At 33.0% G+C, this 18,857-nt stretch overlaps 1 protein-coding gene across 3 annotated transcripts in view; it reads right to left on the reverse strand.

Moving 5' to 3' along the window:
• Positions 1-18,857, reverse strand: part of CSMD3 (CUB and Sushi multiple domains 3) — a 585,002-nt gene that overhangs the window by 175,963 nt on the left and 390,182 nt on the right. For all 3 annotated transcript variants that reach the window (XM_053983153.1, XM_053983147.1, XM_053983136.1), the window contains one exon: positions 5,158-5,349. In XM_053983153.1, the coding sequence (XP_053839128.1) occupies positions 5,158-5,349 (192 nt within the window). The remainder of the gene's footprint in view (positions 1-5,157; positions 5,350-18,857) is intronic.

Below are 18,857 nucleotides of genomic sequence, written 5' to 3' on the forward strand. Positions count from 1 at the left end.
ATACATATTCTAGACCTTGCACAATTTGTTTTGCTTTTTTCAATGAGTGCCAAATACAATTTTTATCACAATAACATTTTCCCAGATGTTTTCAGTTGATAGATAAAGTTCCATTAACTACAAGGGAACAGACAGGAGAAATTTAATTTTGTGTAAAATATTTACTTAGTTTTACAATAAGGATAATAATTGCAATTTTTCTATCTTCAAAAAAATTAAAATTTGTATTGTTTCTAATTAAAAGCATATGCTATTGAATGTTCCTTTGTCACAATTTTAAAATGAGTAAAATTAAACTATTTCAAAACAATACACATCTATTAATTGTAAAATAGCTCAGTGTAACTTTCTGAAACCTTGTTGAAGTAAAAGTTCCTGTAAAAAAGGAACTGTGAGGTTGTATGGAATGTAAAGGCTGCTCATCAGCTGGAACTATTGTTCTTCAATATAACCCTGTACATTCCTCTTTTTCATGTACTTTAATGGTTTATGTTGCAGTCGCTGCATATCCTAGGAATGAAAATGTGAAGAATACCAAAGAGGATATTTAGGTTATTCACTGTAACCAGACTTCATTGAAATGACCACTAAACAGTAGAAGTCTGATGATATTTTTGAAGTACTCTGAACTGGCATATAATGATACAAGGAAGTTGAATGCTATATCCTTGTTCCAGACTAAATTCTGCCAATGTCTGCATTCATGATATTTTCCTGAGGTCTTGATTTACTTTAGTTCCCTGTTAGTTCATTGATAGAATATTTTTGTATTAGTAACTTCTTTCTTATATATCTATTCTTTCTTTACACACATCAGCAGTTACCTTTGCTGTTTACAGTGTTTCCATTTAATTCTTCCCAAGGTCTGTTAATAATCAAAAAGGGAATTAATGGAAAGTACACTAAGCTAGACAGACAGCCACAATATATTTTATTTCAAGTCATGCCTTTAACAGCAGTAAAAAAATAATAAAAACCATAATCTTCAACTTTGCAAAATATCTCCCAGATAGAATTTTCTTCAGATAGAATGGTTTCAGATTATTTTAATTTTCAGTTCATAAGATAGTAAGTTGAGAATGTTAACATAACCTAGTGAAAAATGTTATTAGATTGTTTCCTTTTCCAGTTTACTATCTTCTCTAAACTTAGTCATAGACTTTCTGTCTCTGAGTGTTTTAATTAAATTCTTATGTGTTTCAGAATCCATAATTTTCTGAATTTAATGTGTAGAAAGGTATTATTGCCATAACCTTATTTTTAACTGAGGACAGACCAGCTCTGAAAACAAAGTTTAAAGAACACCTTTTACAATATTAGACATAAGAGGTAAGACAGAACAAATATAACAGCTCATCTAGAAAGAAAGGCAAATGTCAAAACACTATGAAAAATATATATTTTTTTATGTGTTATGCAGTAAAAACTACATGCAGGTTATGTGAGCCTGTCTGTATAAACCTCTGTGTAGACACAGTGGTGAGCAAGCACTGAGCCTTACTATGTCTGTGATGATCTCAGCATTTATTATTTCTATATAAGGAAGTATAGGTTGGAGAGTTTTTTATTTAGAAACTATTTATTTTCTCTAGGAGGCAACAAAATCTTATTGCACAGCTTTCTGGCTTTTATTTATTTTTTTGTTGTCATGGGTTGACATTGGCACAATGTCAGTGTACTCATGAAAGTATATTTTTCTTAAATGAGTGCTGTGAGATGTGATTAGAAATACAGCAGAGCAGGCTCGAGCTTAGAAATAAAGAAAATAAACTTTATTAACTTACAACTATAATAAAAGGAACACACAGAATTTAGAATTAAAACTTTCTAAAACATTCCTCCTCCCCTCATTTAATTTTTAATAAAAAATAGTGAGACAAAACCAGTGTTTTTTTTATTAAGTTACTACTCCTCAGATAATTAATTTTTAGTCTATTAAGGGAGAGAGGAGTTTTTTGCGTACTATAGACTCCTCTAGGAAACACAATTGTAATTTCTTGTGTTTCTATGTCACACATGGTACCACCTGGAGAAAATCTGCTATCGGGACATCTTCCTTCCATGTACAGTGCTCTCACCACTGTGCATGGACTGAGACTGTTCGTAGGGTTCCTTTAAGGATGCTTTGCTAAGTACTAAAGAATAACAGTTTCTTATTTTGGGACAACAGTCCCCCCCATTTTCTCCTCCCCTGGGGCTGAGGGTCTTGAAAACAGAGATCTTTTTCCCTGAAGACAGAGAGCACTACTACACCTTCAACTTTTCTCTGTTCACTCCACTCTTGCGCATGACGTCACTCACTGAAGCAGGCCACTCTCTTGGCTCAAGTCATTGCATTCCTCTAAAATGTAGTCTCTGTTGCAGGAGAAATTGGCTTAGTCTATGCTATACAAGAAAAGTTTAGCTAAGGCTACTCTATCATTTCCTCCTACCTAGGATTTTTTCTTCTAGCATCTCAGGTCTTAGGCTGTCTCTCTTCTCTTTCAGATCAAGGAGGATTAATGTTTCACAAAACTTTCTTTATCTAAGAAGGGGTTAAAAGTCTCAGGCTCCCAGGATGAAGAAAATTTGGCTGCCCAGAGCTCCCATGGCTGGGCACCTCCCCCCCTCTTCTCTACCAGCATACTGTCAGCACATGAGATCAAATTTCCAGGTGGCACAACCTCTCTGTCTCTCTCTCTCCCTCTAGGAGGGGGGGCAACAAAGACATCTCAGGTTTTCTCCACCCTTCAGTCCACAAGGGCTGAACAGGTTCCAGCCCCTTCACCCCCTGGCCTTCCTCTCAAGCTGCATGGCTTCCCCTCCCCCACCCAGCCTATGGCTGCGCAAGGGAAGTCTCTGCACTCTTCACTGACCAGAAAAAGAGTGTTCCCCTAAGAGTTCTCTACTTTTAACCCCCTGTATTCTCAAAAGTGTGTCCAATGTCTTCAGTAGTCACACCAAGTGTCAATATTAAAATCTAACCATTAATTAGTTTGACTAGAAGAAAACTCACTTCCTTATCAACCCAATACACTTATTTATTTATTTATTTATTTATTTATTTATTTAATTAATTACTTCTTAGGCAATGAAACAGAATGTATGGTTTCATTTATTTTTTCTTTCCTTTTTTTTTAAACCTCAACATATTAAATAAAGAATCATTGTATTATTTTATTTTGACTAGAATGCATCGCTAGAATTAAGTGTTTACAATAAAACCCTTTTTATAGCTATAAATATGAAAAATAAGACCTTGCCTGAAACAAAACAGTAGAAACAAGCAAAATCAAGCCATAAGGAAAAAAAAAATATTGTCAGATGAATTTCTGAAGAAAGTCTGAAACCTCTGGGAGACAGTCTATACTTCCCCTAAATGTATAGTTAACTTGAATCCTAAAATCTGCTTTTGAATACTAGAATTTTTAATGTCATCCCTGAGAAAACTACACAAATACAGTCACTTAAGATTCTGGTATCTAAGCAAGATTGGATCCAGAAAATCTTTGGAACGGAAAACACAGAGCTATTTTGGGCAGGACTGTCTTTTGGCAGAAACCTGCTCTCAAATTTATAGTTTCTCAGAATACCTTTAGTATAGAAGAATTTCTATGTACTATCTTTCATTCAAATACATGAATCATTATTTAATTCTTTGTTATTTTCCCATTGCTACTACCTTTCAAAGGAAGATATTCTTAAAATTTTAGAAGACAAGAATAAGGGTATTAAAAAAAAACCAAGGCACTCCCACAAGTAAGAACAATTAAAAAGTACATTTACCTAGTTTTGAGCATTAATAATTAAGAGGTTCGAAAAGACACTTTGGTGTGTAAACAACTAATAAAATAGATCTAGAACATGGTACAACTATACACCTTAGTTATGAGAAAAATATATTACAAGTTATGAGAAAAAAAAAAGTCAATGAACTTCAGGGTGTATTGAGCTACAACACAATTTTGAAATCCCTTAGCTCCGAGGCAAGGTTTACACACTCTAGTCTATTAGCAGTTCATATTCTCCAAGAGTGTATCATTATAGGAAATCAATAGAGAATAACTTCATGCTTGACATTTAGACAAATAAATCATCATAATAAGCATTCTTGCTGCTCTGTGTACAGCAGGTGTTTTGCATTAAGTGTGGAACTTACCAGTATTAGATAAAGGGATGCATGCAACTAAAAAAAACAAGTAGATGCATATTTAATATGTGCTACGGACAGAATGTCAGTTGAGCACCTACACCTGCATTTAATCTATTTTGTAATATCATCAACTCACTATCGATAGTGATTAAAACTGCTAGTACTGCTTTATAATAGGGTAATTATTTTTCAGTTGAGATATATATTTTAAAAACAGAAATATCAAATAAGGCCAGCATGATAGAAGAATAGATTAAGTTTAAGGCCCAGAGCCCTAGAATTCCTTTTACTTTTTCACTTGGATATCTACAGATGTTCAGTTGCCATTACTATAAAACGCATATTTTCACATCTAACAATTATAAGAGATGAGCAGTAAATGTTTCTGCACTGCAGTCTTACAGAAAATAGTCTAGATGTTTCTTGTCTTCAAGCCCATAAACTCACATGACCCACAAAGGCATAGTAAGGAGAGTAAGAACAGAGAAAATAATACTTTAACAGATTAAGTAGAATAGCCAAGACACCAAGTCAGTACTGTAGTGTTTGCAAACACCTGTCTGCAGATATGCATGAACAAGGTAGATGGTATGCATGCAGAGGAAATGCAAATAGAATGCAGATTTTATTTGTAACAGCTATGGTCAAGTTAAGTTTATTAAATGAAAGACAGTGTTTGAAAGCTGCACAGTCCTCCTTGCAGTTTTAATCTCTGTCAAGTTCCTCCCCGCAATGTTTGTCCAAGAATACACTACCAAGGATAATAGTCATTGGCACTGACTTGTTTTCTCTGTCCCAGATCATCAAATTATAAATGAGATGTCCCTGAGCGGGAGAGGATGAGAACTATTATACTAACAAGTACAGAGGAAAGGTTGTGGTTATAACTATCAGAGGTTGATGTAAAATAATTTTTAAGATACCCAGTACATGTATTTTCTTTAAAAAAATTCCTAGAACAGTGTAATTAATTACATAGAGATTTCTGGTTTAAGGAGAGCATTATTTAATTTTTTTCTGCATACCTATACAGACTGGTGGGCTTGGCTGCCAGAAGTACCGGTTTTCTACCTGAATGCAGGTTATTCTCTCATCTCCTTGAAGTTCATAGCCAGGGTCACACTGAAAAATGACAGTGTCTCCAGGTTCTCTTCCATCACCATTTCGAGTTCCATTCATGGGGACACCAGGATCACGACAGGCAGTGGCTACAGAACCTAGCAGCACAGTGAAGAAAAGGTAAATAAATTTTTGAAACAAAACCCGCTTTTCAATTTTTTTTAAATTGTGTTACATTTTCCTAATCAGGAAGCTCTGCAAATTCAAAAATTTTCTAATCACTTAAAAAGTGTTGAGAAATCATTCAACAATCTGCTGCTTTTATACTATTAAATTTTCTATCTCCTTTAGTCATTAAAAGTGCCTAATTTTTCTTTTAGTTATTTTTTTTTTAATTCCGTGAAGCACTGCAGTATGCAAAAAGGAAAGGAGGAGATTTTCTATTACCCTGGACATTTAGTACTTTTAACTTAGAGCAATTTTTAGTATGAATAAAATTAAAAGCAGATTAAGGTCTTCAGGTGTTCCAGTTAAGGTATACTTGCACACATCTTCAATTCTCCCCAGTTCTATAGTTCATAAATATATCTATTGTTTATGTTTACTGTTATGTCTACATTTAGGTGACCTTGGAAGTGAATTTCATTGATCATTCATATCTATACCCTTGCACATATACATCTACTATCTACAACACTAGACTTTTGTAGTAATAATAAAGAAATCACTGCAAAAAATACACATGGATTTAGTAGAGAATGTACAGCTATATATAATGTATAAGTATGTATTATTATTAAGATAAAATACAATTACAATGATTACAAAAAAGAATAAAAAATTTAAAGATATTTTCCTCTTGATCGACATAATAAAATATATTATGCACAAAAATATGTAAGCTTAAGCAAAAAAGTAAGTACATCAATATTTATTTAAGTAAATATTATTGCCTACTAACATTATAGAACTGAAACATGCTATATGTATTACAAATAAATACCAAATGTCAGACTTGCCTGTGGAACTAGTCCCACTGAGCTCAGCAACCTGTGTAACATAAATACAAAGTGGCAGTACTGAGATTTAATTCAGATGCCCTCTTTTTGGGAAGGTAATACCAGCAGACAGCAATCTATTAATCCAAAATGTGTCTGGGTTTTGTATTTACAATGTTTTTTAAGAGCAAATTTTGATCTAAACTGTATTTCTCTACCAAAAACAAACAACAAAAAAAAAAAAAAAAAAAAACAAAAACAAAAAAACCCAACCAACCAACCAAAAAAAAAAACCAAACAAACAAAAAAAAAAAAAACCCCCAAAAAAAAAAAAAAACCCAAAAAAAAAACCAACCTTCCAAGGACCTTCCTTTCCAAGATTTTGGGATTTTTATTGTGTTTTTAAACACAGGAAGTACTGACTATAGTGAAAAAAATTCACACAAATAAATACTCACAAAAAATCAAGTATGAACAGAAGTAAGGAAAAAATTTTCCTTCTTAGTCCTCAAAGATTAAGTACATATTTCTTTTAAATGTTTAATAATAAATGAAAGATAATTTTTTTTTTACATTGTCACACAATTTTTTAAAACTTCTGCTTTAGACATTACCATGACTCTTGTTTGTATCTTTAAATATGCTGCTGGGTTTAAATTTAGAAAAAATATTACAAAAATATGAAATTACTAAATTCACTGTGTTCTGCTCACTTTAATATTATCTGCCTTGAATTTTTCCATAAACAAGAAAAAAAGTTCTCTGCTTTATCTAAAACATGCAATTCTAGAAGAATGGGGGCTGATTCTTACTCAAAATTTGCAATCAATCTTGAAGGGCCAAAGAGAGAATGTTGGCATGAAACTTGTTATTGTCTTTTCATCATATTGCTCTTACTAGATTGCATCATTCTGTAAAAAAATTTATGGCTGAAAAAGACATAAAGGGGCCGCATAGGAATTTCTGATACAATCTCTTTGGGTTTTTTAATCACTTATTCATATTTATGCACATTAATTTTATAAGATGAGATCTGTGTGCCAAACTTATCATCTTACCCTTATTTGCCTTGTATAGCAGTCATCTTGCATGCCTGTATGCTTGCTCAACCCACCTCCTGGTCTTTTGGCTTTGTAGCCAAATTGATGAAGCATGGATTGGATAAGTGGAATATGAAATGGATGGAAAACAGGTTGGTGTGCCAGGTTCAAAGAATGTCCCTGATCCAAAACCTAGGCAGGAGCTGATTAGCAGCAGTGTCCCTCAGGGGTGGTTGTTGACTTCAATATTTATTAAAGATGGGGACAATGAGACAAAGTTAGCTTTTGGCAAGTGTATAGAGATTGGCTGATCTGTTGATATGCTCTGGTGCAGTGATGCTATTTAGGGAGGTCTCAGTAGGCTGGAGAAAAAGCCTGAGAGAAACTTCAGGAGGTTCTAAAAAGGAAATTCATCCAGGACAAATGAATCCCAAGAAACAATTTACCAGAAAGCAGCTTTACAGAAAAGGAATAGAGAAGACAAAAGCTTTTCTAGGAAGCATGTGTGTAGCAAAAGCAGAAAGATAGCAATCAGAAGATGCAACAAGCAAAACTCCAGCTGTATAAAGGAAAACACTGTTTCACTTCAAGTGTGGTCAAACATTTTATTTTTTTTTTACAGAGTGGTTGTTATCTGTTTGACTGTTTTGTGACCAGGCAATTGGACTAGAGGTCTTCAGAGGTACTTTCCAACTTTAATTATTCCATGAATATTTTTAAACTTTGCAAATTCACACTAAATACACACAGATTTAATTTTAAAATAAAACCACTGTTTTAAGACTGTTTTTTGCATTATAACACTAAAATGCAAAAGAGAGCTTCTCTGCTCCCACTATGTCATCATGTGGGTTTTACCATTTTAAGTAGATGATTTCTATAAATCTGATTCTCTTTTTTTTTTTTTTTTTTTCAGAGTTTGTTCAGCATTTTAAAAGGCTCTATTAAAAATATGAAATCTAACTGAAGGGTTTATGAACTGGTTTGACAGACCAGGTGAGCTTCTCAACAGGCTGATAAAAAATTTTTTCTGAATGAATAGGATGTAAGAAAGGGAAAGAATGCAGCATGCCATTAAAAGTAGTGAATATAGTTTGCTTTATCATAAATAAATAATCATTTATTAGGCTAGATTTGCCTAAAATCTATGGGAAATTTTGCTTCTATCTTCTCTTTAAAGTGCAACTTAAAAGAAGAGAAAAAACCTTTATAATACAGCTACTACATGATATGTCGTTTATTCACTTATTTATTCACTTTATTAATTTATTAATATATATTTATTCACGTAGTTGCATGACATTATCCTAAATATCATCATCAGGATAATCAAACACTTAGTGAAAGCACACTGCAGAGCTATAAAGCTACTAACTTGGAGCACTTAGTACAATTTTTCACACAGCCTTTGGAGATGTGGTAGGGTAAAAATAGGTAATAGTCTTAGATAGGTATGCATGCTGGACAATTCAAATATATATACAAGGTTTTGAAATATCCTTTGCTCTAAATTTTTAATTTGTATCTATATAACAATCTGCTTTTTTTACTTGAAAACAAGAACTCCAGTGTTTTCTGTCTTTCACCTCCATTTCAACATATACACATACCACTATGGAGCATTCCAACAACTAGAACTGAGAGATTTAGATACTAAATTTCAGCTCTTATTTTACTTTGATGGTAATTTTAAATGGTGGTAAAGGCTTATGTATATAAATTATGGTAGAATTTCATATATATATATGTATACATATATATGTATATATATGCATGTTGGTTTAGTTATTTGTTTTTCTCAGTATCACAAGGTAGAAACTTTTACTTAAGTTTGGCACTTGATGTTCTCATCCACTGGAACAGAAGGAAACAAAGGATTTTTTTTTCAATGGAGATAGAAATGCTGTATTAATAATTTATATTAAATGTGTAATCTCTATTTTAAGAATAAATCTGTTGGTAAATTCTATTTTTACTTGTTTGTTGTCATATATTTACCTCAAAGAAGAGGTGGAATTTTTTTTTCTTATAAATAAATTTGTCAAAATAAGAATCCTCAAACACATAAATATCTTTTTTTTTTGAGGGGAAAATTAAAAAACAGTTATGTAAGAAGGAGACTGGAGAAAGAATACCTCAATACTGTTTGTAATTATAGAATTAATGCATTTCTGGAGAGTTAACATATATTCCCTATATATTCAAACTGAATTTCTTAATCACAGCTTTCTCTCATGTCTGCTGTAGCCATAAGGGTTTTTTCATGTGCCTGACTCTAGCCCATCATTACTACTGTTTAAAGCTGATGTTTGCAGGTTTTTTATTTCAGAGAGGCCATCTGCGTATTCTGCCCTGCATTCTCAACTCTGTTTGCCTTTTTAATCTGTTATTTTTTTTAGTAGTTCTTTTCATTACCTACCATCAGCCTATTTTTTTTAAGTGTCAATGCTGTTTATGAACTGTATAGTCCAGTACAATAAATGGGTTTTTTTCCTTCCTGTTATATATTCAATATCATGTTATATACCTCAATCACTGCCTTCATCATTCCCCATGAAAATTTGTGGGTAAGCAAAAATTCTGGGAATTATAAAGTTCCTGATGTCTTTGATTGCAGTTTACCTGCAATGCAATCTTGAAAGCTTTCTGCAAAATAAAGAGTGGGCTATCACAGTTCTCCATAAGTTCATGTATAAGTACTGAAGTTCTTTGTGACATATTAGAGTTGATAAAGCAAGGAAAGAATACCTCATGTTTTATTCTATTTCAATAATTGGGAACTCAGAGTATAGGAAATATTGAATAACTAGTAAGCTGTGATTTGTGAATGTAATCCATTAAATTCCTATTAAATACATTTTTTATGGGAAATGGACAAATCTCAGATATGTCTATTAGGTGCAAGAGTGACTCTGTGTAGCACAAACCTGTGAGTGATCATCTGAGAGCTTTTTTCCCTCCAATGAAGAGAGAGAAATGCAGAAACCTATTTCATTTTTTCTCTCGGCACCGCTAGTTTAGAGCAATCACATGCAATCAGTCAAACCATTTGGGCTAGATAAATAATTAAGATACAATTCTTGACCAAAAATTCCAGGATGGAGATGAATGCAGCTCATGCTCAAACTGTTCAGTAGGTGTGAGATTAGTAAATATATTAGATACATGGAGCTTATATGTCTCTCTACATGGTCTAAGTGACAGAAAGTGTTTCAACATAATTATTACACACTTCTGAGCTGAGTATGTTTGTAAAATAAAACTCCAGATTGTGTTTTGTTTTGAAATGGGGCATGGTTTTGGAGCAGATGAGTTGTTTTCATTTGGATGAAGCTAAATTTGAAGATACACTACTGAACTATGCTAGAACAACTCTGAACTAATAATATCTCTGAACAGTGTTGCCAGCAGTGGTTTAGTACCAGCTGTTTCAATCCATGTATCAGCTCCTCTTAGTTCTTCTGCGTAATATGCTAACACAGAAAGAACTGAAGGACCCACAAGTGAAACTTAATATCTCAGATAGCCATATAACCATATTCTCTAATTTAGACTTTGAATATAAGATCACCAGTCCTCCAGAAAACAAATTCCATTGCATAGGCAGAAATATTTATTCTGGAAAGTTGTTTATCTTACACAGTTCCTGCTAGGTGACTTGAATGAAGTGGGGCAGAATCTTGTTAAGAATCTTGGCAGCCAAGTCATGCTAAAAATTCATTTCTATTTCCCCCAAAACTTGTTTGAATTTTTCCTTAGAGCATTCATAGAAACAGATTCATGTTTTGAGCAGTGGAGAAGAGGAGTGAAGGTGATGCAAATCATCTTTTTATGAGCAGTACAATACTGTGCTCCTACAGAGCCACAGAAACCATTAAACCAGAATTCAATCATACCCAGAAAAAATGTCAACACAGATCTATCTATGAGTGTCCTTTATGTGGGGTATAAAAAAATTTTGATACATCTTTTTAATAATAAGGCAAAAATATATATTTAATCCATACATCAGGCAATTAAATGATCTAAATTGATTATTCCTGCTACAAAAGCAATAAGTTACTACCAGGGTCAAAAAGTTTCTGATAGTTCATAAGCCCCAGCAATTTAACAGGTGGATGAAATGTTCTAAAAGGACAGCTCTATTTTCATGCAGGAAAGATACCTTGAAACATAGCATTAAAAGTGGGACAAGGTTGTAAGATACTCCATTGATGCTGCAAACAATATAATAAATGTCTTGAGATTTCTTGGTGTCAACAGTGATTTGTAAATTTGATGTCTTAATGCCAAGTCAAATATTATCAAAGAGTCTGAATCCCAAACCTGGAGAATTAAAGGAAATTTTTTTTTTCTTTTTTTCTTTTTCCTTTTTTTCTCCTCCTTTTTTTACTTTCTCCAGAGCCCACAATCATCTCAGCAGCTTCAAGCCTTCCAAATTTCAAACTCCACATAACACAAATCATGTCCAAAATATTATAATAAACTTATTTAAACCAACATATTCTTCCAAACTCCTATCACCTTAATTAAATGTTTTATAGTATTGCTGGTCTTTCAAAGCAATCCTTTCAAAGCATCAGCCTGAACCAAGCCTGACTGCACCTTCAAAATTCAAGCTGTCTCAGAACCCACCTAATACCTTTACCCACATGGACACTGCAGTCTCCCTGAATCTCTAATGCTGTTTGAGAACCAGGTAAGCCTGGTATTTGCTATCTTAAATCCAACCTTCTGTATAACTTTTCCTGAAAAAGAAAGAATAAGTTATCTACAGTGTTTTCATGGTCTTCTACAAACAGAAGCACTGCTGATAGCATTTCTTTAATCTATTTTTAACTTTTCTTTCTGCTGTAGATCTAACAGAGATTTAGAAGCATGGTCATTGTAATTCTTAAGTAAATTCTAATCACAGACTCCATTTGTTGATTTTGCATGACTTCATGGATTTTCTCTAAGTTTGTCAATTATTGTTCGAAGATTAAAATGGGAAAATATTAGGAATAAATCACAGAATGAGAATTTCACTGGGGACAACACATCCCTTCAACAAAGAAGTTTGACATCTTGCACAACCATGATTTTTTTGGTTGTATAGGCAGGTCTCTGTGTTAAGGGAACTTCCCCATCCAACCATCCTGGACTAACTCTGGCAGTCACACTTGCACAACCAAAGCTTGGGCCAAGACTCCTTCACAGCTACACACCCCACACTTGCGGTCAGAACAAGTTTCCTCACCAGCTTGACCCCATGTCAGACATCAACTGAACTTGTTTTAAAACTCTTCTTTATCCTGTAACCTGATATAGTCTCTTTTTTGGGGGGGGCAGAGGGAGGATGGCAAATGGAGGAAGAGGGCAACAGTGGATATGAAGCTTTTTCTTAAGGGTCTTTACCTGATTTTACTATCAGATAAGCAAGGTTTATAGACATGTTATCAGAAAGGATAGGTTATGGGTCGTACTACTAGATACACTGTAGTTCTTAGCAAGATAACTGACCTTGGTTTAATGAGATAACATAATTTTACTTTTTCTTATTGCTTTTGTTTTGTCAATTTATAGTTTTTAAAACCATTCAAAGCACTACACTTCTCTTACCGTGTCTTATTGGAAACCTTAAGAGCTATTTTATCTCCAGTTCATAGGTAATAATCTTTTTTCCATTAATATGAACTCTCCAGTTTGTAACAGGTATTATTTCTTAAATATTTGCTCAGAGGTTTGGCAATGAGTATGAAACTCAGGCCCAAATAAATAAACTGACTTACGGTTTCAGATAATTTCTGAAACTTAATAGAAAATGGATACTGTGACAATATCTAACCATGCTGGCAATGCATTCCAGCTAGGAAGAAGTGTTTTCAAAATCTGAATTTTATTTAGATTGTTATTTATTGTATATTTATTTAAATGTTTAGGGCTTGGGGTTTTTGGAAGCTTTTGGTTCTTTTAAGATTTTTATACTTTGTCAGACCACATATTCCTTTATGTGTACATGTAAATACAGTGAGATAGAAATAGCTTCTCAAAAAGAAGAAATTATGAGAACCTTGGACTACACAAAAGGGCTGCTCATGCAGTTAAAAATCTTACTAATGGTAATTCAGTTCTTAATAGCATTTCTATTAAAAAGATTATTCAGGTGATTTGAGGTAAAATACATGTGTTTCATTTGTTGGTCTGCAGAATAGTGTGCAACCTGCTTTGTTGCAACTGTTAAGGATATGGTTGTACAACAGAGAACAGCACTTCTTGTTTGCCTTGTCTTTTAACTGAAATCTTCTGAAGAGAGGGGGAGATTGTTCCTATGTTAAAGGTAAAATTTTTTATTTTGCCTTTTAGTTTCACAAATTGTATATATGCATTATATATTTATAGTTTCAAAACACCAAGAATATCTTGATAGTTCTTAAAGATATGGCCAAATCTTTCATCTGTCTGAATTTTTTACTTTTGTTAAATTTTTCCAATAATTTGTTTGATTTGTTTGCTTGGGTTGGGTTGGGGGAGGGTGTGTAGGATGTACTATAATTGATAAGTTTGACGTTGATGCAGTGCCTCATCATTTGGTAATATTCTGTCCATACACTTGAGTTTCATTACCCTGCTCTTTGCTAAGGCAAAAGAATGAAGGATGTATTATACTATAGTCACTTGAAAAATTTAAAGAACACTGTCAAAGAATAGCTTCTGTTTTCTTTATCACTATACAGATTACATCTTACCAAAACAACAATGGAATATTAATAAGAACAAATTTATATATTTAGCAAGATTTTAAAATTCATCTATGCAAATGAATTGTATCTCATACTGCATGTCAGAATATGTCCAGCCTGTAATTGAAGACACCAGCCCACAAATAATTTTTTCCACATTCATACACATAGGACTGAAAGACAAGCATTCATTTCGCCATCTGTCAATTATGAGATAAGGCAGATGACTGGAATGCTGTTAAGAAAAAATATAATTTTCTTGACAAACAAATAGAAGCAAAAATCTCTCTTGTATATTACTATGTTACAAATTGGCTATCCCTGGCCAGAAACAGGGTAAGAAGGAAAACAGGAACAGACAATAAGCTGACAAACTTGAAGTCAACTCCATTGTAGTACGATGTTTGTGCTACACTGATGGTTGGACTTCATGATCTTAGAAGTCTTTTTCAACATTAATTATTTTATATATATATATATATGCCATTCTCTCAAAATATTACTTCTCTATAGATACATTTCTGTGATGTTCAGTCAATTACAAGTTTGCAATAAAACCTCCAAAACGCTTTCCTTTCCTTTGACGTGGATTGTATACAATAGAATGTGCATTTCTCTTACACTCATTGACTAAAAAAGGAGAGATGTTCAAATGAGAAGAGAGTAAGACCTTGGAGAAACAGAAGTCTCAAAATAGTTGTCCTTTCTGTACTCTAATCTGAATGGAGAAAAAGGTAACAGTCCTGAAGATATACCTGTACTTGCAGAAAATATCACATCACATGTGCATGTGCACGTATCTATACACTTAGATATATATGCATCTATCTATAAACATGAATAATAAACAAAGGAGACTAATGATACTGAAAATTATGAATAGACTATCTATTTCCAAAGTAGCATTAACTAGAATGAATGAAAACCAGAATTTCTCAGTGACGAGAGATAACTATGGCATCTAATTTATCTCTTGTTGGAAAATGGCTTCCCCAGTCATGTGGTTGAATGTCAATTCCACACTTTTCTTCTGTCTTTTTTAATCAAATACTTAGCAAAATACCATTTTGGAGGATTCTGCAAAAACAGCTCAATATACTATTCTCCTAGGGACAGAATTTATTGCAAGAAGATGAACTCCATGTACATTTAAAGATGTGCAACATGTCACTTGTGTGCGGTTTTGTAAAAATAAATCACATAAACCTCAAATGATGGATTCGTCAGTCCCACAGTATTTTGCCTGATGTTCTGTATAAGATTGCAAATAAGGACTGATGAATAATCACTTTAGCATATGAATGCAGAGACTAATTTCCATGGTGAAATCTTCACAAGCCAAGTGGTTTAGGTTATGTTTCTCTGTACATAGAAGGCAAAACATGATAAGTCTTGGTCCCATGCAGTTTTGTCCATTTATTGGTAGCAAAAGAAATATAAAGGAAGGAAAGCTTAATTGAGATTATACTCCTTATCCAGTCAATGGAGTCACACAATTTTGGTCCCAAAGGAGCAAAAAGTGGCAAACTATATTATTAAGCATAGGTTATTTGATCATCAGGCTTCCTCATATCCTCATTCTATGATCTGATACTTTGATTAAAATCATATAATTGTATACGTGGATATAGACCAAATTGTAATGCTCTTCTGTTGGTGTCACACCTAAGTATTAGGAAATTACCTGGTACACACAATAGCATAACTTGTATAATTTTGACAAATTGTTAGTGACTAATACAAAACAGAAAATAAAATACATGCTATTAATTAAATCTTCAAAGTATCTTAGTTGAAATAATTTCAAGGATTTGTATTATTACATAAATATTTTTTTGTCTCGTGCTCTATTTTGATCAATAGTTGACTTGAAAGATTTCAATGAAAGATATTAGATTAACCAAAGAAATTAAAAATAAGAAAGTTAGAGAACCTTTTCTGAAGAAGAAAATAAATTTTATTTATAATATTAAGAACCACACAAGTAGAGTTTTGCACTTTCAAATTTACTTTGCTGTATACACAATTATAAATATCTGTAATGGACTTTTTCTGCAAGCAAAATAACCAATTGGAACTGAAAGTTTTCTCTGAGAAACTTAAAGCAGTGTTCAATTTTATTCTTTAACAGAAAACATAGCATCAGGTTTTTCAGATTCAAAGAATAGTTTTCCTACATATAAAATTGAAATATGAAATTAAAATATGAGTCTGAAACACATAACATTTAAATTTGGAACTGTATCAGCTTGATCTCTCTGAAATGCCATGTCATAAGTCAGACAAAGTCAACTTTACATATGCAAATTTAGGACAGGTGAGTGGACTTTCTATTCATACAAATCAAAAGGGATTGCACAAACTATATTGCATGGGGTTTAAAAATCAGGCATTTCAATCTCAAATATAATTAAAATAAGTTACTTTTATGGTGACATGGTGGAGAGGAGGATTTGTTTATTTATAATGTTAAAATTACTTATAATATCACTTATTTTTTTTTATATTTCCTTTCAGCTTTCACTTATTAATACTATAACTTCAGGTCTCTCTAGCTACAAGTCATTACCAAGGCTTTTTACATGGAAGCATTAACTCATAGCATTTGCCTGCATAAAATGCACATGCCCTCTATGCTACTGAAGTAAGAGATGACAGCTACTAAGAAATTATTGTCATTTACAAACTTGTGACAGGAATGCCATTTTTGTCATTGAAAGACATAAATGGTCATTCCTTTTACTAATATCTGATTCTTAAAAGAAAGGCAACAGCAGATAGAAGGAAACAAATCTGTTAAATGGTTTCTTTCTTTTTAAGCCTCTTGATGCTAAAAAAAAAGCAAACCCACCCCCACCCCCAAAATCAAACAAAAAAAAATCCCAAACTAAACAAGAAAACACACACCAATATCACCCCCTACAAAACTAAAACAAAATCACTGAGCTGAATTTACAAGTGTAGACATCCACATATATTTGCGATAGGAAAGTAGTGCTCCTGAAATTTATAAATCCAAAGGATTCTGCTCAAAGTTGAAAGAAATCAGCAAACCAGAGTGTGAAAATACTTTAGATTAAAATTTCTTTCTGCTATGTAATAGACACAAGAAAGAATAAACCTTATGCTAGTGACTTCAGAAAAGTGAAAAAGTTATATCAGGAAGTGATCCTTATACCAGGAGTGGCAGGAAAATGCATTCTGAGAAAGAAACCTGTAAAATTCCCCATATGCATTTGTAAATCACCTTCGGGGTAAATATTCAGAAGTAGAGAGCTTTGTTACAGGAAAGCTGAAGAAAAGGAAAAAATGGAAATACAGGAGGGTGTTCATCATCAAAAGAATCTTCCTAAATGTGACTGTGGCTAATAGGTCTGTCTTTGAACATAAATAATCCCACCAAAAAACAAGAAGAAGAAGAAGAAAACAATGAAAACAATCATATACTGTTATATAAGAAATACTGCTAGAGCATCTACTTACAAAACCTTCCCAATACTTAAAAAATATTTACAGTTTAGTTCTGCACTGCCTTATAATGCTAAAAAAATGCTCTGTCCTGTGTGATGTTTAATTAGTCAGAAATGTGACTGCACTCTGAGATCTGAGCAGAATGTATTCTGTAATGCTGAGTGATTCGGTAGTGCAGCTATTAGTGGTGAAATAATGGCCTACTAAAGATGAATACAGATCCTTCCTTTCTGCATGAAAGCTAAATGGCACCTGAAATGTTAAAGTTAGCAGAGAGAAAACTTTCCTTTAATACCAAAATCAAAGGCCATTGAAATCTGTGGAAAGGATCTGATTAACTTCATTGGGATCTGATCTAATATTACACACTTCAGATATATTAAAGTGATTAAAATATTATTTTAAACATGCACACAATTATTATCAGCAGATGTTTTACATTTTAGTGTTCTTACTCAACTACTTTCAGTTCTCAGTCTTTTTCTCACAGCTACTACTTTCATCTTGGTGACATGAAGTGATATCAACTGATAAAATTGTTTCCCAGTGCCCAATATTTTGGTCTGTCCCTGAGAAATACAGCTCATGTCTCTGGCAAATACATGATTGCTCCCTTCACTTTCTCCTTCACTTCTCTTGAAGGTTTAGTTTTCTATTTTGTGCAGAATTTACTGTTCAAAAGAAATTACTGCTGATTTAACTGGTGTTTTTCCAGTATGTACTGGGCACTTCATGCTCTGCCTCTGTCAGTTGAGAGAAAATATGCTGTAACAGATATTTCCTATTTGCATATTGCTTCTTGTCTGTTATCAACTTTTCACACTTCTTTAAGGACAGACCTCTGGTATCTGTTCTATAGCTACATTATTCACATCCCATTTAGACATGTTCCAAAATCCTCATATTTTTGTCTTACTGTTGAATCACCAGAGGTTCTTATTTTCCTTTTACACATATATATAAAGTTTTTGAAATATTCTGCTTTACTATACATCTTTTGCTACTTTGATTTTCAGGATTTGTGGGCTCTGTTTTCTACCATGTTACTTCATTGAAGTCTCAAAGAAGACGGCAGAAACTGAAAAGTTGTAATGTTTAAATTAAGAGATACTGTCATGATCATTTGCAGAGGTCCAATACAAAAATGAAAGACATAAAGACACATTTAAGAAATATTAGACCAAAATTCTGCTCTGCCTAGTGATGACATGTGAAGTCATTTATTTCTTTCTTTACATTAGATGTATTAAAAGCTGTACTTTCACTAGCCCTGGATAACTGGTGAAAAGTAGAGAAGTACAATCAGGTTGAGTTCCCTTATTTCATCTGAAATTCATCACTTTTATTTCTTCCTCTCAGAGTAATGTACAATTTTGTTAAATTTAAAAACTTATCCTTGTCAACCATAAAAAAGTCTCAAGTATTCCTTAGTTCA

Source organism: Vidua macroura, chromosome 1 (assembly GCF_024509145.1).
Source record: "Vidua macroura isolate BioBank_ID:100142 chromosome 1, ASM2450914v1, whole genome shotgun sequence".
Classification (NCBI taxonomy): domain Eukaryota; kingdom Metazoa; phylum Chordata; class Aves; order Passeriformes; family Viduidae; genus Vidua; species Vidua macroura.